At 33.4% G+C, this 21,109-nt stretch overlaps 1 protein-coding gene across 9 annotated transcripts in view; it reads right to left on the reverse strand.

The window, feature by feature from the left end:
* Positions 1 to 4,590: 4,590 nt before the first annotated feature.
* Positions 4,591 to 21,109, reverse strand: part of CSN2 (casein beta) — a 308,148-nt gene continuing 291,629 nt past the window's right edge. For all 9 annotated transcript variants that reach the window (XM_054687858.1, XM_054687860.1, XM_054687859.1 and 6 more), the window contains 7 exons: positions 7,949 to 8,011; positions 7,617 to 7,643; positions 7,465 to 7,491; positions 6,754 to 6,777; positions 6,620 to 6,664; positions 5,314 to 5,940; positions 4,591 to 4,613 (listed from right to left, as the gene is read on the reverse strand). In XM_054687858.1, the coding sequence (XP_054543833.1) occupies positions 4,608 to 4,613; positions 5,314 to 5,940; positions 6,620 to 6,664; positions 6,754 to 6,777; positions 7,465 to 7,491; positions 7,617 to 7,643; positions 7,949 to 7,999 (807 nt within the window). In that variant the 5' untranslated portion in view covers positions 8,000 to 8,011 and the 3' untranslated portion in view covers positions 4,591 to 4,607. The remainder of the gene's footprint in view (positions 4,614 to 5,313; positions 5,941 to 6,619; positions 6,665 to 6,753; positions 6,778 to 7,464; positions 7,492 to 7,616; positions 7,644 to 7,948; positions 8,012 to 21,109) is intronic.

A 21,109-nucleotide genomic window follows, 5' to 3' on the forward strand; every position in this document is an offset into this window, starting at 1 on the left:
AGGGGGTAGGAAGTCCACAGAGCAGGATTTCTAATCCAGCAGACTGGGTAAAGGAAGAGAGAGTCCTTGGCTTTTTTATGTTGTCTTCAATTTATGATTCAAAATAGAATTCATTAGTCTAGATGTAAGGGTTAAGAATGGATAGACTATGCTTTGGGAATTCCTAACATAGAAATCTTTTTTTTTTTCTTTTTTCCCCAAGATTTATTTGTTTGTTTGTTTGTTTGTTTGTTTGTTTGCTTACACAAGCACTGGGTACAGTCAGAAGCGCGGGAGGGTGAGAGAATTCACCCGAGCTTTTCAGGCTTTTATTGGGATTTACCAGATCCATGGCAGGCAGGGGTGCTGGAGGGCCAGGAGGCTGGCAGGCCTCACAACCCCCAGCAAGTCTTCATCTTTCTGGTCTGCCTGGCATTCTCTGGTGGTCTCTCTGCTTCTCTTGGTTCTCGTGATTCTCTCTCTGCTCTGCTATTCGTTCTGCTTCTCTTCTTCTGCTGGCGTTCCCGCGACACCGCCCTTAAAAGCCCAGTCTTAGCCCAGGTGAATCCCATCTACATATGCCCACACCCTTCTCCAAGTGCCCACCATCAGGCATGCATTCAGGACTGCAGGGTTCCATCATCTAATGGCGGCAGGGCAAAAAAGCCTGATACTTTCACCTTACCCTACAGCAATAATTATGCAATTAACAAATATTACATAGCAGAACAGCACCTCTGGATAACAGAAGAAAAAGGGAGAGTTTTTATGCAAGTTCTCTCAAATCTGCTACTTGCCACCTTTCAAAGTTCACCCTAGTGAAACCTCACATTTGACAGTAACATAATTTAACCATTCAACAGTTTCTGAGGAATCTAAGCCTTATGACTTAGTACAGATTTAAATTTGAGTTCTAAAGCAGAGATTAATTCTGCTTAATTAATTAATTCTGCTTCCATAGGGAAATGGAAGCAGGTGGCAAGACATTGGATGAGAAAGACATGTTTTTAAATGTAATATTTAAATCATTAAAGAGTAACCTATATATAGAAAAGTGCACACATCAAAACGAACTATCACAAAGTACTCACTATTACTGGAGAGACTAGTCCTCGCTCCTGAGAGCATCTCATTACATTACCTAACAAGTTCTGCCTACCCTCAGTTTCACTTACCTCACCAGAAATCAATTTCCATAGAGTCTAATGATTCTGATTATGAGCTTACATGTTCTATTTCATGCTTGGCTACTATTCAATGCTATTTATATAAAATTCATCCATATTTCACGTGGCCATAGCTAATTCATGTTACCGTATTATATTCAATAACAATGTATGTCACAACTTATACAAAATACTGTTTTCATATTTTTGTTGATTTTAGTAATAATGCTGCTAAGAACATTAAGCACATATTTTTGGTGTAAATGTGTTTATATATTTCTGTTGGCTACATACCCAAGAGTATAACAGCTAGTCATGATAAGTCTGTGTTTCCATTCCATGTGCATTGATTAGCACTCCCTTTGTCTGTTTTTGCAAAAACTGGGTAATGCCAATCTATTCACTTCAGTCATTTTGGTAGATGATTGTTATATGGTAGCTTTAATTTACATTTTTCTGAGGACCAGTGATATTTAGCACCTTTTCATATATTTATTGGTATTTGAGTTACCCTAATTTTTGTGAGGTGCCCATTCAAGACCAGCCTATATGTATCAGTTGCCTTCTTTACTGAATCTGCCCAACTAAATCTTTGAGCATGTTGGGAACTGATTTAGATGAAGAGTTATGCTTGGCCAAGCCAGGTTTGAGATATTAATTAGATACTCAGTTGTGTTGATCAAGAAAACAGTTCTGAATGTATGCATTTGTAGTTCATGAAAGAAATATGGAGATAAACATTTGGAAGCCTTGAGCCAATGGATAGATTTAAAGTCATGTAACTAAATAATACCAACCAGAGTAAGTTAACCCTAGGGTAATTTAACCATTAAAATTATAGCAAAGGAGAAAATTCCTAAAATAATTTAACCCTTTAAATTTTGGCAAAGGAGAAAATGTCAGAAGAAAGACTAAAATGATGGAAAACATAACTTATATAAACTTTACACTTGATCCTGAGATGGGGAAAATAATTAGGATGCAGGAAAGAAATGATTGTTGAAGACATATTGTGTAAACTCTAGAGGACAAAATCTATATAACATAGAAATTGATAGAGGGATAATTTATCACAATGAGGCAATTACATTCAATGGCTAGCAGAGCTTCACAAAAGTCTATTTTCTTAGGTATTGCTAACTAAAACATCTTAGCTCATTCTGATTTTGATACTGTTTCTTTCTGTGCTAGTGGAGTCCATTACATGTAACAACAGGAAATGCCAGTCTCATACTCTTTAGTGTACTAAGCACATTAAACTTCAATAAAAATTCTTTGAAATGACTCTTACATTGTAGATGTGGATATTGCACTGAGAGACTTTCACAGCACCACTTATTTACCACTTGCAGAGTTATGATTCTGAAGCTTTTTTTCTTTTCCTACAATGACCATAATATTTAACATGCAGTGCTGGATATTTTTGAGACTGAAAGGCCAAGTGTAATAGTTGAACTGGGATAACAGGTATAAACCAAGACTTCCTAGTATATAAGGTATGAACTCCTTATGTTTTCCTCCAATTTCAAATACCATTTAAAATTCAATTCAGAGCATTCTATTCAACTTCAATTCTCCTACAAAAGTTTAAAGGACCAATAACATTAAGTTAACAATAAGGAGGTCAACAAGGTTGAAAAGTTATAATAAAGACAGTAAAACTTAAATATGCCTAAAGGATGATTTTATTGAAATGACTGGTTAGAAAAAATAATAACAAGCACAATTTCCAAAACTATTTTTTCACGCATTTTTGATATGCTTATATTATTTCCAACTCAAAAATGAACTTCTGTGTTATTAGCTGAACTAAAATTTAAAAAGTGTAGAGTTTTTGTGTCAAATTCGAATTAAGGTAAACACCATATAATACATAAAATAAAGAAAGAAATGAAGTTTCCTTTTTTCCATGTAGATTCTTTAGAAATTATTAGTTTTGATAATATGATACAAATATTGAAAAGAAGCACATTTCCAGTTGCAGTCAATTCTGTGGAATAGAGAACAAGTATAGTATTAGTTATACTATATAACTATTCATCTCACCCCATTATTAATTTTGGTGTGACTAATTCATAAGATAAATATTATTACACATGTGCCATATTGTGCCCTCTCTTGGAGGAATAATATAAAGGTTTTTCTAGAAGCAAATATCAGTTCACTTTAATTGTTTTAGTGAAATATCTAACCTATATGATCACAAAAGATTTCTATGGGGCCTCCCCTGGTGGCGCAGCCATTGAGCACTGGGCTGTGAAGATGCCTGCAGCCTCAGCAGTGCCGGTTTGATCCCTGGCTGCCAAGCGAGGGCCCCACGTGGTGTGACAGACCTCTTCTGTCGCGCCCACTGCTCTTCTCAGCAGTGTATTTCATCTGTCTGCCTGTTCTGTTCCCTGCTCTGGCCCTGGTGAATCCTCTCACCCTCCCGCACTTCTGACTATACCCGGTGCTTGTATAAATAAATAAACAAACAAACAAACAAACAAACAAATAAATAAATCTTGGGAAAAAAAGAAAAAAAAAGATTTCTATGTTAGGAATTCCCAAAGCATAGTCTACCCATTCTTAACCCTTACATCTAGACTAATGAATTCTATTTTGAATCATAAATTAAAGACAACATATAAAATTTTAAATGAGATTAAAAACAACTGAATTTTATACAGCCTAAGTATAGGGTAAATGGTTTACAGGCTTTTCTGCCCTCCCACCATTAGGATTGCCCTGCCTGACTGGGCACCTGCAGTTGTTACGTTGTAAGCTTTCTTGTTTACTTCTGTGAGCCATGGGAGGACTATTGAGGTAGTCACCGAGAGCAGCAGAAGCAGGAGAGAGGCAGGAGAGAAGAGAGAGAGAAGCTAGAGAAGACCAGAGTGAAGACTTACTGGGGGCTTGGAGACCTCCCAGCCACCCCCCTCAACTCCCCTGCCTGCCATGTACCTGTTTGCCACGCTACATGTAAAGCTCAATAAAAGCCTGAGAAACCCACCGATGGCTCCAGGACTCTCCTTTACCCATCTGTTGGATCAGAAAACCTGCCCTGTGCCTATCCTGCCACTACACTAAGTTAGAAATGAGAATGCAATTTAAGTTGAATTTTTAAAAAGCTCAAACATATTTACGTAAAAGAAGAAATAGTTTTCCTTAAAATGATGGTATAGGCACTAGAAAGCAAGCCAATAAAACTTGTCAACACATAAATAAAATTTTAAATTGCTGGAAATACAAAATACATAATAGTCTACCATTAAGAATAAATTGATAATAAATAACTTGGCATATTGGCATATTGCCACTGCTTTGGGCTTATCCAGGAGAATTAAATAGAAAAATATATTAATGTAAAATTTAAATTTATTATATTATAAATATTAACTTTAATATAAAAAATGATCATTCTATATACTGACTCTTAAAGCTTACCAAAAGTGAGAAGAGGGTGTGAACTGTGAAATCCTCTTAGACCTTAAAAATTAGAATAAATAAAAATACAATTTACCTTTTAGCAAAAATATTTCCCTAGGAATTTAATATGTAATAAAGTAGACATCTCAATCTTTTGCCCATATATGTGAGATATATATATATATCTCAAAAGCCAGATATAAAATGACACATATATGTATAACATATGTCTCTTACATATATATTTTATATGTGTGTGTGTGTATATATATATATATATATATATATATAACATACATATATCTCAAAAGCCAGATATAAAATAAAGCATATTGGAAAATAAAATAAATGTGCACAGGGAAAATTTTAAAACCATAGAAAATGATTTGTTAAGGCCAAACCCAGTAAGATTATATCAAGTTTTATCTGGCTTTAGTAAGCCTTGATCCTCTTCTAAATTCTGAAGAAACCAATTAAATCCAAATCACTGAAATCATTCTTTTCCAATACTGAGTTTCCTTTACATAGAAAATCAAAACAATTCTCTGAGAATCTCTATGGTGAGGCCAAGACGTTGGTATTTGGAAAACAATTAGTTCTGTGGATTATTCTTCTGTGTAGCTAGTGTTCAGAATAACTAAAACTATCTGCATTTTGGAACCACTCTTTGTTCATTTATTTTTACATTCTAGCACCCTCACTTATCTGACATCAGGTACACATCATGAGTGAAACAGCCAGGTGACTTCCGCGGGCTTACCATCAAGAAGCTGTAAGCGGGGGCGAGTGGCAGAGGCATAGAGTAGAACTGGTGGGTCTGATCAAGCAGAGGTTGCTGGTTCAGGTGAAGGGCTTGCAGGGACATGTATCTCTGGGGGGCGGGTGTCACTTGCTGGGGAATAGCCTGGACTTTGGACTGAAAAAACGGTGGCAGGGGCTGAGAAGGAATCCTGGGAGTCTGAGAAAAAATCTGAGAAAGAGCCTGGGGCATCTGGGGTATCTGGGGCATCTGGGGTATCTGGGGCATCTGGGGTATCTGGGGCATCTGGGGTATTTGGGGCACTTGGGACACTTGGGGCACCCAGGACTGGGGCAGAGAAAGACGCATGAAAAGTTGCAGGTTTTCGAGGTCAGTGAAGTTCATGGTCTGACTATCAGAAAAGGGCGTGATTGGAGATTTAAGGAAGGGCATCATTTTGTGCTTAGGAAAGATGGTCTCCTTGCTTTTGGGGTCTTGCACTATTTCAGGTGAAACAAAAGGCGACATCACAGGCTGAGCAGAAAGCCGGACGTTTTGTGGAAAGAGGGTGAAAGGGATGGGCTCAGCAAAAGGATAAACGAAAGGCAGTGACTGGAAAAATGGGTGGATTTTATCCTGGCTTTCATCCTGGAAAGAGAGAAAAAGAAGCTTTGAGTCTGTAGGTTAGCTGTAATTGTTATTCATGGTGCATTATACTCCTCTTCTTTTAACAATCATAAATGAGTAAAAAGAGACAAAGAAAATCTTTCACTTATTTTTTCACTTATCTGTAGCTACTATGATACTTGCTATAGAGTGACCTAAAGAACTGGTAGGAGTTTGGATGTGTCTTGTTAGGGATGGCATTTTTTTTTTCTTTAAAGGTAGGTGACATTAAAGCACAGCTTTAATAAAAATATGTAAGCACAGCTTATACATGAAACAATTAAAGTATAGAGAAACAGGTTATGCAACTAATAAATGATCAGATTAGGATTTGTGCCATATTGCCATCCTATGCTCTTTCATCAGCTTATTCATCCTGAGAAAAAGGTGAATGTATTCCCAACCTGAAAATGTGTCCACTGATGTGTTTTTACTGAGAGCAACTAGTTACACTATTAGTAAAGCGAGTAAATCTATAGTGGTTATTGCATATTTATTCTGTAATCTAGAAGCTGACTGTGTTTAAAACATGGATTTATCTCTTAAAAATATACTGACACCATCAAACTTTAATTTCTTATACTAGGATTTATAATTACTGAAAAAGTAATAGAAATATTTACATATTATATCTCATAAAAACTTTATAGGAATTAATTACCTCTTTTTGCTGCTGTTCCTGATGTTTAGATTTCTCAAGTTTTTGCTAAAAACATATCACATATAAAGAAATGTTATTATTTGCAAAAATTGAACAGAAAATTTTAAAAATATGTCCATTTAAAAAGGCTTTACCTTGTTGATGTGTGTGATAGATTCCTTCAGAAAAATGAAAATAAAATCAGGTTCAGTTTTAATGAATGATTCTTATTAAAATAAAATGATGACACTTCGTAGATTAATACAGATACCTTGTTTAATAACATTAAAAACAGAATAATTGCTGAAACTTAGATGTTACACTATCCTGGATAAACGTGTTAGTAGAAAAGAAAAGAAATGAAGCCAAGAAAGAAAAGAAAATTAGCACAGTACAAAAAGGGATATTCATCAGAAGGTAATTTCCTTCTAGCACCATGTTCCCTCTACTACCCCATCTGTTTCTAAAAAAAAAAAAAGAATCATTGAAAATATTTAATAATAAACATTCTATCAATCATTCTTAGTTCACCTATTATGTGTAAGCTTCAAATGAATGTAAGAAAGAAATATCAATAACTCCCCTACAAATATTACATAAATGTCAAAACAGTGGCATATCACTGTATAAAAAACAAGAAGAAAACTGGACTCTAACGTTCATTAAAAATTTTTAGTGAGTTAACTAAGATAATGCTAGAGTACTGAATTCTCCAGACATTTATTCTATTTTTAAGAAAATACAATGGAAATTTATATTAGAATGTGACACATTTGGTTTAATAGTGCTAATGTAATACGAAAAGATAGACCAGCATTTTACTGTCCCTAAACTGGTAAGTGGCCTGTGAATGAATATTGCCTTACCTCACTGCTAGAAACACTTTCTGCAGTCTGTAAAGAGGAAAAAAAAAAAAAAGAAAATCCACTATAAGCTGAGTCTTCTATTAGATCATCAAAGAAGTTACTATTTTATGATTTTATGGTTGGAAAAATTTCTCTGAATAAAAATAGCTTACCTCACTGAATACACTGACGTCTTCCTTCTGCAGAGAAAAAATAAGACCAATTTACTTTCCATAGCTAGCTCTATTAACATTTTTCCTACTTAATTTTTACCTTCTTTATACAGCTATTAATTTCAAACTTTGAGAAATCAAAATGTTTTAGTTCTTAATACTATATCATTTAATTCATGTGGCATGTACAGAAACAAATCTAACAAAACACACAACAAAAACAACACTCAAACTGACAACAAAACAAGGTAGCTGAGTGAGAAGAGCAGGTAGAAAAGGTCAGTTTGATAATGGTGAATGCTGACAGGGTTGGTCATTTTTTCTGTACTTACCTCCCTTGCTAGGGCAAGAGCCACCAGGCAAGCAAGAATGAGGACCTTCATGACTATCAAGTCCTATAAGTGGGGAAATGAGGATATGGATCAATGTAATATATTTTCTTATTTAGGTGTGATTACTTTCCTTTAAAAGAAACCAAATACAATGCACAAATAAAATGCTTTCATTTTTGCAAAAAAAAAAAAAACAAAACTAATAACAGAAGTTTTAACATATGACCAAGGTGAAAATCTACTCTAGCCCAGTACTTTTACTTATTAAATTCATACTTTATTTTTATTGCCAACTATTCCAATTTTTTTCAGCCAACATCTCTACCCTACTTCACTTTTTCATCTCATTCACAGTAGTAGATATTTTTCTTAGGACAGAGAATAGTTATAAATGTTTACAGACAATTTATTAATTGATTCATCTATTTAAGGAATATATATTTTACACCTTTCAGTGCCAAATACTGTTAGGTGCTGGGATTACAGAGGTGAAGAAAATAGTGAGGCCTCAGCTTTGATGGAGCTTCAGTTCTATTTGCAAGAGACCAATCAAAGAAAATGTATACCAAGAAGATTATGTTTTAATTTTTATTTCCTTCACTAAATTAAACAGTTTCCATGAATATCTGGCTTACTCAGGTCTCCTTAATTCCAATAAAACAGATTTTCTTTTTAACATTTCCTTTATTTGCTCCACTATTTCAGATGTTTTCTTAGACTCTGTTTCTTTATACCCACTACACAGCCTTTATCCCCACACACCCAATGACGTCTCTTCTCCTTTTACCACTTAACTTCAGAGATCATAAACTATGCTTCCTTGATGATATAATGAGGGCTCAGATTCTCTTGCCCCATCTGCACAGCAGGATACTTTTTGTAACATACCTTAAAACATTAACACTTTTAACCAACAAGCATTAAATTCTTGTTTTGTTGTATTTCTATAATTTCTTGTAGAAAAGGATGTTTGTGTCACCAATATTCCTTGACACTATGTTCAGCACTAGACTTTTAAACTAAATTTATGAACTAAAGTGATATCGTGGAAAATATCTCTAGTAACTTGCAAAAAAATCCTTTCCAATATTTGAAGGTTGAGAATATTTTCTGTTAGGGAAAACAGATTCTTCTATATTTTTTGCATGGCTGCTATATCATTCTTTATTAACTTTGCTAAGACCTCCATAGTTTCCAAATAAATTTTTGTCATTTCTGCACTCAAGAAAAGAATCATACTCTATTATAAATCATTAGAAGGAAGGAAGCAATCACTGCATTTTCTATGTATTATTATTAGCACTTTTCTCTAACAATTTTAAACCAAAATTTCTTTACTGACTAATATACTTTAAACTACTCTTTCTTTCAAATCACATCTTGCTTTTGCTTACAAATCATCTTTGTACCATCTAGAATTTTCTTACAAAGTAAAACATTCCTTTTTAAACTAATTCTGTATTTTGAATTTCTATTTTAATACTATTTTGAAATATTATAAACTTGGAAGTTGGATACTTTAAACAAGTTTGATCATTATAAGCATATATAAAGTACCTCATGAAGTACTTGTTAATTAAACTTTCCCAATAATAATTCATATTGTCATAAATTAAAGATATTTGCTTTTATGGCTGTGGTATGTTTAATCAAGCTGAAATACCTATAATTCAAGAAACAGAATTTTTAATAAAACTTATCACTTTCTAGCCTTATGCTAAAAATAAACAATCACCATTACCACATTTCTTAGACTCATAATAAGAATGTGGTCCAGTATTATTTTTACAAAATCTTAAAAACACTTGTATTTCCAACATTATCTTAAGTTCCCTGTTTCAAAGAATATACTTTGAGCTATTTCATTCTTCCTAAATCTCAACTAAATTTGAAATAAAAGTGAAAAGTGGATACATTTAATTTCATGCTTGCAATTCTTACCTTTTTTTCAAATTGAAGGACAAGAAGTGAAGGAGTTGCTGAGTGGATGAGGATTTGCCTGCGTTTGTGGCCATTTATATACTCTATTTAATGGTATGCTAATTTTGTGGTTTGAAATAAATTCAATTGTGAGTTTCAATTCCAAGAAGTCCATATGATTAGAAAGTTATTTCTGCTTATAATTCATCCCCAGAAATTCTGGGGAGCATTTTAACAAGGGAATAATTCACAAATTGATAAATACATCCAGGAAATTCCATTGTCCAATAACTGCAGATGACGACTGGAGGATAGTGACACTCTGGCCAAGTTCCCAAATTATTGTAGGCATAATTAATTCTCTAGAGTGTTTTGTGAGTCCTCAAGATCTTAATTGTGGGGGATTCTATATGGAACCAGAGATAGAAGTGGCTTCACAAAGATGGCAATTTCATGCTTATCTGAGAAGTTAATGTTTTATGTTGCAATGGAGAAAATGACAAAATAAGAAATCCACTATAATATCATGTAAGGCAAACTGCTTAGCTACAAGGGCCACTTGATTTGGGAACTATAAATTATTTACTTCAAACAGTATTTTTGTATATAAGAAAAAATTTCCTCTGGAATGGAAAAATTTGAGAGGAATTTGGATGGCTATTATAGGCAAAATCCTTCATAAATCTGTTATAAAAATTTTGGAAAATATCATGGAGACTTATTTACCTGAGAAGTATTGATTGCCCTTTTTATTCTGGCATAATTATTATTATTATTAAAATTATAACAGCTAATTTTTCACTTAACACCATTTTTATGGCAGACACTTCACACTTTACACATTGTCTTCCCTAATGTACACAACACCATCACAAAGTAACTCTCCTTCTTATGTTCTAATTACAGAAATAGAGACACAGAAAGGTTAAGAACTTTCTCAAAATCAGTTTTCTAATAGGAAAGATATCATGTACTCCAAGTCAGACTACATGTTTTTGTTTCATCATATGTAGTGCCCATGTTTTAACTACCGATATTTTATAATAAACTTATCAATGTAATATTTCTATATAAATACACAGAATTTGACTAAGACTGGATTGAAAGAATAGGGCCCTGGGGCTGAGAGTGGGAGGGGCATCTGATCATTATGGAGCTGCTATATTACTGATAGTTGGACATTAAAAAGAAAGAGTAGGATTTTTGAGAAATGATTAAATGAGAATAAAGTAATTTAGCTAAAAGAAATGCAGTAGCTTTAAGTGCAAAATTCAAGTTTCATACGTTCTGTATTTTGGAATACATAGAGGGTATAGAGTATAAATTACTATTACAGGGTTTTGTTTTGTTTTGTTTAAAGATTTATTTATTTATTTACACAAGCACTGGGTACAGTCAGAAGCACAAGAGGGTGAGAGAATTCACCAGAGCCAGAGCAGGGAGCAGAACAGGCAGATAGACGAAGTACACTGCTGAGAGGAGCAGCGGGCGGCAGGAGAGAACTGCGTGCCATGTGGGACCCTTGCCCAGCGGCCGGGGATCAAACCGGCACTGTAGAGGCAGCGGGCAGCTTCGCAGACCAGCACTCAACCTCTGCGCCACCAGGGAGGCCCTATTACAGGGGTTTAATGGAGTTAGATCTTGGATGCCTTTGAATATCCGATGTATAATATAACATAATTCACTAGACAGAGGGTAAAATATTATATATTTGAGAGAAAAAATAATTGTGAAATTTCTTGGATAACTATGACAATAACTCAGATGATTTAGTAAAGATTACTGTATTGTGTTACTATAGTAGGTTTTAGACAGATATTATGACCTTATATAAGGAGATGGTGCAGGGCATTTTGGAAAGTGGAAAAACATTAAAATATGAAAAATATAATAAATCAGGGAAATGAATGGATAGAGTACATCTAGGTGATGAAAAGTTAACCCAGTAATAAACCAAGATTTTAAAAATCCAAGCTAAAATTAGAAAGGGGATATTGAGTTCAGTCTTTTACATTGTAAGTTTAAGGTGTCCAGAGCTATTGAGAATTAAATGTGTAGATCAAGAGAAAAGTCATAGGAACAACTTTGTAAAAATATTTTTTCAGATAAAGGAATAAATGAATTTTCCCAGGGAAAGAGTGGCGAGTGAAATAAATTAGTCTAAGAATAGTACTCAAGACTACCCTAATATTAAGGGGATGGTACAGCAAGAGGAAATAGGAAAATTACAAAGTGTCAAAGAGTGGAGCATAGAGGGCCAGGAAACCAGGTGGAGCAATACGTAGGAGAAACAAGTGGAAGCAAGAGTGAAATGCTACCTAAATGTGGAGGAATATGGAAACAGGTAACAGATTTTTGGACACAAGGAGTCATTAATCCTATTACCACTGAGGTAAGTAACTGGTGAGGAGTTAAAAGCAATGCTACTCTTCTCAGAAATTTAGAAGAGAGGGTAAAAAGACATATAAGATTGACTAATTAGCTGCTTATGTTTGACACTACTCATCTGACTTTACTTATTCAAGAAACAATGTTTGTTTCTTCTCTTCACTGCTGGTGATACATGGCATTCAGTGCTTAAATGCAAATAGATATCATTTTAAAGTAAGCTTGTACAGTGTTGTCATAATTATTTTTCTTCATATTTTACCTTGCATACATATCATGCTAGATGTAAGGAGGAGGGGAGCACTCCTGATTTTCATATGTGGCTTCTATTGCTTAGAAAACCCAAGTCAATATCTACCATACATTTCAATTTTTCTGCAAGTATTTATTTTAAGACTTTGTTCACATTGAGCCAGAGGGAAGTCATGAAGAAATAATGAAATGACCCCAATGACATAGGTACAGTTAGAAAAGACCTTGGCTGCCCAGTGTGCTTTTTATGTGTTACTTCTCAGTTGCCAAGGTGAGAGCAAAAAGGGAAAAGGAAATGTTGATTTCTACGAAAAGGAACAAAGACTCAAGGATATCCAACACATTCAACATTTCCTTTTTACTTTCTCAGCCATATGCTTTATGTATTGTGTAATACCTGCAGCATATCCTTGTGACTCTCACCAATTTTTCATATTTTCATTAATCACTATAGTTTGTAGAGTCAATTAGGTCAGAAAAGTAGACAAATGCTTTAGCAAGGAAATCACTAACAATATACTGGAGAAAGAGGCTTTTTAAAGGGAAAATTGAAAAGCCAGCAATTTAAGATAGTACCAGCTGCCACTATTCAGGTAATCACCAGGACACAATGTGCAAAGAGCTGAGTACCTGTGTGCTCTCCAAACTTTCCAATTTATAACTTAAGAGTTGCCATTATGATGAGGCAAAATCAGAATTTCATTTACTGAAATTTTTTAAGACAACCCTTATTAAGGAGCAATATATAATCAGCAATATATAATATGTTGTAGAACTATTTATCGTAAACACAATTTGTTCAAAAGCCCTATTTTGGATGGCATATCTGAACTATGCACTCAGGAGATTCAGGTAAAGAATGATATTCATTATTTATGGATGTTTATTTCAATTGAATGACTAACAACATTTTAGGTTTGCAATGTTGGAAGAATACCATTTCTGGTTTGTATTCAGCTCTTGTTCTATCAATGGAACAGTTTATCAACAGAAGATTATAAAGTAAAAATAATATGGTACATGTTAGTTTCTGAGCCCATAATCTTTTTCACCTCTCCTTTCCCCTCCTCACCCAAACAATGACTAAGGTTTTCTAGGTGGAATGTGGTATTAAAATCTTATAAAGATAATTTAAAAAATAAAGGTAATAAAGCTAAGTAAATACTACTCTCCAGAAAGAAAGAAGGATACAACAGTAGAATAAAAAACTTGTTCTGAAAAGAACTAGAAGAGAATATAGATACTATCCCATAATGTTTTCAAGATATTTTGAGAAAAAGAAACTGCAGACCTGAGAATTTGTACAATTTTTTCAGGATGCTTCAGCTATTTAGAAAACTATTTTAGAGAACTAAAAAAATCATTTTCGGGCCTTCCTGATGGTGCAAGTGGTTGAGCACGGCGCTGTGAAGCTGTCCACAGCCTCTGCAGCAGGAGTTCAATCCCCGGCAGGGAGTTACCCACATGATGCAGCAGACCTCTCCTGACTCGCCCACTGCTCCCCTCAGCAGTGTACTTCAGTCTATCTGCCTGTTCTGTTCCCCACTCTGTCTCTGGTGAATCCTCTCACCCCCTGCACCTCTGGCCTAGACCCCAGCTCTTGTACCCATAAATAAAATAAATCCTATAAAAAATAAGTAACATATGTCTAGAGATATATGCATGCCCCATTGAATGAATACAGGACTCCCTATTGAGAGAAATTAAGACAGTAAATGCTTATGAAAGTTATTATAAGAACTGCATTTCCCATTATACCACATAAACCGGCATATGGCCAAACATATTTACTGTTGGCAAGTAGTAATCAATGAATATGGGGAATATATTTTCATATTATTAAAATTTTTATAGATCCAAAATGATACATGAGATATTTATTCAAGATATTGTAGATTAGAAGACACTTAGTAAAACTTATCCTAACCCCACATTATAGTATATGGCAAATAATATATGCCAAAAGTGAGCCACACATACAGAAAATCACAATATTATACATTATAACATCCTTATTTTTGGTTATCATGTTCTAAATCAGCCTGTATGGAAATACTTCTTGGAATTTATGGTGTAAAAATTTAATGGAAAAATAATTTTGAATCATCATGACTTCTCAGAATTCAAATTCCTTTTAGGTAGTTTTAAACCACAGAATCACGCTATTATGGAGGAACAGGTTTAAATAGTGCTCTGGTAACCTTGCTCCCATCTCATTCTGTCTGGACTTCTTGTCTTCCTTATAGGAAACAAGGTAATGTTTTCATTTGTCTTTTTTATTATTCTATATGCCTTGTAATATTACAAAATTAATAACATTGTTCTCAAAATATTTTTAAAGAAATTAATGTCAGTGTACCTTAAATTACATTGAGAAGTTGTTTCACAACTTACATAAGCTACTGATTTATTTCCTTTTCAGCGCTTCTGCATACTATTAATATATAGACACTAGAAACTATCATAATGTTCTACCTTGTGATGAAGTGCCAAAGTCTTATTTTAAGGGCAAGGTTATTGAAATGATTTTTTTTAAATATAGGGTATTTCATATTTTACGTGTATCCTCCTAGGTCACTTTCTTCATCTGGTAATCAGATAGACATACCTAACGTAATTGTTCTGCAAGAGAATATATAACATATCTAGCAAGATGTTCGGCATATAAAAAATGCAACTGTTTCTCTATTTCTCATTTATCAACATCTTAAAAGCTTTTTTTTACTCTGCTAAATTTCTTTAACTCTGATAAAATTTGTTCATATTCCAATTTCTTTTTATTTTCAAGGCCCAAGTAAATTTGAGGTAAACGCTATTTATTTATAATAAAACGATTTCAGAATTAAAAAGGCAATGTTTCTAATCTTAGTTTCAAACACTGTCATTATGAAATGCTTTTAAACTGAACAGCATATGTATAATTCTATAAAAGCAAACAAATGTCTGAAATATTTAGTAGCAATGAGAAATTACTAACAAAATCAGGCAATGTATATATTAAGACTGATAATAATGCCTTTATTTTCCCTTTCTCCAGATATGCCACAGATATAGATCACCAGCAAATTTAGTATTGTTTGGGTAAAATAAAATCTTGACCCTTAAAAATAATCTATTTATTGTTCACATATCTAGAGAGTAAAACACTGTCCTACATAAAAATGCACTATAATAGCTTTGTAATTACTTTTCACTCTTCATTTAACCACAGGAAAAGTTGAGTTGATATGTGATCAGAGAACCTTGTGAACTGATTATAGTCACAGTACTAAAGATAGAACTGGAAGAAAGTCTTAGAAATCAAGTCTCCTTGGTCAAATCTCTCTTTTGCAAGATATGTGAAATAAGGTGCAGTGATATTCAGTAACGTAGTCAAGCTTCAGCCTCAAGTCTCAGGTAGAACTGACACAGGCAAAACTCTACACCTAACACAGTATTATTTCCATCTGTAGCTTCTTCTTAGGAGAGCAGAATGCATGTTTTGGCTCAGTTTAAAAATTAGTTCCTCTTGTATTTTGTACTTCTGATAGCCATTCTTTACGAGTTGAAGAGTTCAAATAATATGGCCTAAAGAGATTATGCTTGTTTTATCAACACTGTATCTTTATGCAATGGAATAGTATCTGGCAAGTGGTAGCAAATACTCATTGAATGAGCGAATAAATTAGTCAACTATATATAGAGTCATTTATTCTACTAACTTGCTATGTCCAAAAGGAAGATCTGCAGTTTAGAAACCAAAATTTTGCATTATGTTGTTAATAAAATGCCTCCTTTTAAAGAACTTGTCATATTTATTTCCAACTGTTTCTCAAATGAATCTATTATCAGTCTTACTTCCTTTTCCCAATTATTTGGAACAAAGATAAATTGATACATAATGTGTGATTTTAAGGTGTCAGGCTATTATTGATTTGTTACATATCTATTCTACAGGACTCAATAAACATGAAGTTCTTCATTTTTACCTGCCTTCTGGCTGTTGCTTTTGCAAAGCAGGTGGTGAGTATCATAAGATGTTTAGATCTACTTTCATTTAAATATAAGAAGAGTGACTATTTTAAGCAGATTATAGCAGAGGTCGACAACTAGGAATAGAGACTGTGTGTGCTTTAAAACCTATAATGAAAACTGAATTAACCTGCCTTAGAAAAGATATCAAGGTGGACAAAGTTTTTCTGTTAAGTATCTTCCATGTTGGAGGGTTGGAAGATTTTAGTTACAGGTTAAAAAGCATACACTTCCTTCCATATCTGTTTGAATTTGCCAGGGAATTATTTTCACTCCCCTGGCATGTATCACTGAAAGTGCAGAAAAAACACAGATAAAACACAGATTCCAAAGCCTACTCTCAAGTGACAGAATTTCACCATTCTTGTTTATAGTAGTTCAGAATCTATGACATTTAGACAGGAAGCAAACATTCTATGTTGAAGAATGATAACTTTGAAAATTACTTACCAAATAACTTAATACAAAAGAATTACTCTCAAAACATCATATTCTTGTAGTCATAATGTAAAAAGAATACTAATATCATAATATGATAAGAATAGAACTAAATGCTTTTTTGTGAGGTGTTTTGAAAACACACAGATAATCTATATACTTCCTGGAAATAACTCACAGTTTTGTTTTTTTACTGAGGTAGTTTACAACAATATTTAATGTTGTATTATAATAATGTACTTATTTTAGGGGTGATAGGTTCAAACCCCTATGAATGTACATTTTCACACCATGCCTGCCCTTGCAGCCTGCACCATCACTGCCTTTCCCATCTTCATCCCTGCAAGGAGCCCAGATCCTTGGGGCTAATCAGATTTCTTTGCTTCCTCTGTTTCTGTATCTTACACACAAATCTTGAATTTTTTTCTTAAATAGCAATCCAAGAGCAAAGCTCTTTATGGCCATGAATATTGTAATGCATTTCAGTAAATGTTCTCTCTCTTTTCTTCTTTAGGAGGACATTTGTTCCACCAACTCCTGTGAGGTATAAAATTTCACTTCTATAGTACAATGTGAAGTAAAAATACTGTGGTGCTTTAAGCCCAAGTGAAAGTAACCTGCTTGGAAAATATATTCTAAGAAAACAAATTTTAAAACCAATATTATTAAGGAATGAGACCAAAATTTTATCCTATTCTCTTAATTCTTTGAAAAATACAATTGAAGAAAATATATTTTTGCAAGGATCAACTATTGATTCCCACATTTTATAAGGTTTGGAGAACTTGTCATTTAGTGTTTTGCATTTTTAAAAGCACAAAACATTTTCTTTTTTTTATACTTATTAAGTTTTTCTTAGAATTGACTCTTAGACTTCAATCAATTTTTTTCAGAAACAATATATATTTATAATGAAAACCATGTTAGTTGGCTTAGGTATATATTTTTTGCTAATATACATTAAAAAATTGATTACAAAAAGAAAAAAGTTTTATCTATGCATTGTCTAAATTAATCTTGGTTATTTATTCACCTGACAAACATTTACTGAACAAGCACTATGTCTCAGACACTATATTAGTCTCCAGGGATGCAATAATACATGCAACAGTTTCTGGAGAAACAATAAATATAATAAACATGTCAATAACTACCATGGTGCTTGTATATTATCACCAAATTGGGAATTCAAATTATAATTATATAAAACACACAGAGTAAAAATAAATTCTTCTTAATTCTTCTCTTTATGGAAGAGAAATTTTTCCTTCATACTTAGGAGAAAATATTTTATAAACAATGCTATGGAGATAATAGCTCTAGTTCTTTTTCTTCTCTCCTTAAGGAAACCACAACGAGCATAAAAGAAATGGTGAGAAAGTTTTATTTATTTTAACATTTTTGATTCATATTATCAATGTGTAATATAGTGCATAGTGTAATGTAATATAATATTAATGGCATATAGGAACACATGCAAATTTCCTTTTAATAATTTCTTCTTTTAACAATTTAACAAAAAGACATTTATACATTTCTTTAAAAAGACAAATTTCCCTGTCCACTTTGAATTATCTTGAAATACTTTCATTTAATAAGATCATTTTTATTTTCTCAACTTGTTTTCCAAAAATGATTTATAAGTGACAGGAAAATTAGTTGTATTGTTATTATTTCAATCCTTTTCATTTACCATACTAGTGATCACGTAGGTAATGAGATATATTACTAACATTCAAAGAATTGTGCTAAGGAGCTTATCTGGTCACCCAATTTAATTATGTTTATTATTATTTTTCAAGGAATATTCTAGCAGTTCATCTAGTGAGGTAAGATTTTCTTTAAGATAAAATCCAAGCTTATTAGGAAATAGCAGATTTCTAGCAAAACAAAATGTGTGTTAATTTTTTGTAATGTCACAAATACAATAAGCAATGAAGAAATCATTTACCCAAACTTAATATTTGGGGGGAGGGGATATTGAACTAGGAGTATCTAATGCTTTACCTGCACACAATGTATTTTTGACAGAACTATCTGATTCCAGAGGAAAGTATATTTGAAATCAAATCAGTTCAAATCAAGAGTCTATCACTTGCTTTTGACTTCATTTTATCCTGAAAAACCTCTCAGCATTCTTAGATTAGCAATTATCAAAATGTCAGCCCTCAACTATCAGCATCAGCAATACCAGCCATTCTGATGCACTTTGAAATTTGAGAACCTTTTGTCTCAAAGGGGTGAATAAGGAAATAGGTGTGTAGTCACTAGTATAAAAACACCTGGTGCAGTAGAAATATCCAAGCAGTAAGCACGATGGGGAAAGGTATCTGGAAAGGTAAAAGCACAGCTGTGGGGCAAGCTTCCTGGCCTAAGGCACAACTTGCAGTCTTTCTACATGGTGTCTAGGAATCATACTTTACTCTTTCTCTAAGCTGCAACTCTGTCTCAATGGCCACTTATAAATAAGAATTTATAAGTGCAAAATGTATATAGGATTTAGTTTGTCACACATCCCATCAGACCTTCTTTGTAATTTTTTTTATACTGCCTACTCTTTGAAGGCAATCGGTATTGTATGAATAATATAGAATTCATGGAAACTTTGAAATGTATTTTCAGTCGCTAGTTATTACTTTGACACAGAGTGAATGATGAGTCATCTGATGAGGTACATATTAACTTACTGAATTCTTAATAATTTTTTTCTTAATATAATTTTTCCATAGTAATGACTTGGGCCTTAAATATTCAATTGTCCATACTATTCTAGTACAACTCTAGATCATGCAAGTTAATTCTTCTTTTCCTTCCCTAAGGAATCTGCTACTATTACCACAGAGGTAAGTAATTTTATTCAAACAAAATTAAATCAATATCACTTAACAGTGATTTTTTTGTCCATATTTTTTAATTTTTTAAAATTTATTTATGCATACATGAACCAGGGTGTAGGCCAGAGGTGTGGGAGGGGTGAGGGGATTCACCAGAGACGGAGTGGGGAGCAGAACAGGCAGATCTACTGAAATACACTGCTGAGGGGAGCAGGGGGCAAGGCAAGAGAGGTCTGCAGCAACATATGTGGGTTAGTTCCCTGGCTAACCCATGGAACTCATATGGCAGTGGTGGGTGATAACTGAGAATTTAACCCCTGCACCACCAGGAAGGCCCCTTTTGGTCCATATTTTTATAGTATTTTTGTTTTCTTAACAGAAAGTTAGCCTTACTGTGTAAGAAAAGTACTGCCTAAAAAACTGGTGAATTTCTCATAAAATAATGAATTTAAATAAATTATCATATTAAGACTATTTCTTCTCTCAAATGTTCACATAACTCATTCAATCTCTACAAAATATTTACTGCCAATTTATAGTATTTTTTGTTAATTTCTAGCTTGTCAAATATTGTCAAATTGGAGGATTTATATTTTAAGCAAACTGAGAATTCAGCAATTATCAAATTTATTTTATTGAAAATTTATTTTACGTTTAGATAACATGCCATTGTAGTTGAGGTATCACATTAGTGTCCACTCCACTTCTTTTTGACAATGGCATCAGAGACACATATTTTAAGAGTAATGTTCCCTAAGTCATTCATAGGAGGTCATGTAACCTATCCTGTATGGATTAGAAAAGTTGGCTGTGTGTACGGGACAGAGCACATGCTTTGGAGTCAGTCCTTGAATTCCAACCACAACTTCACAAATTGTTATGGAATCTCTCCTCAATACAGTTTCATCAAGCAAGAATAAAGAGAGCTCTATTAACCCTGCAGAATTATATTAGGTGACATATGCATAACATATGTTGAAAAATACTTGGAATATAGTAGAGTGCATCTAAAAACAATGACAATTATTATAAACTTATCTCAACATAAAGCAGACATCCCTTTTAAAGTTTTTATAACAAAAACAGCCTCTCTTTGAACATTTAAAGATGGGATTCTCTAAATAAAAACTCTTTCTAGTAAATTCTAATTGCTATATAATAGTCACTCTTCTACTTTGTCAAAATGCTTCCAGGGACATTTTCCTTTTGTGCCACTTTTAAACATAACTGTGGGTTCATCCAATAATTACTCCCATATAATTCTGAAGAACTGACGTTCTACATGTCCATTTGTTTTCAATCTCTGTGAAACAAAAAT

Source organism: Talpa occidentalis, unplaced genomic scaffold (genome assembly GCF_014898055.3).
Source record: "Talpa occidentalis isolate TD23 unplaced genomic scaffold, MPIMG_talOcc4v2.1 talOcc4.6, whole genome shotgun sequence".
In the NCBI taxonomy this organism is placed as follows: domain Eukaryota; kingdom Metazoa; phylum Chordata; class Mammalia; order Eulipotyphla; family Talpidae; genus Talpa; species Talpa occidentalis.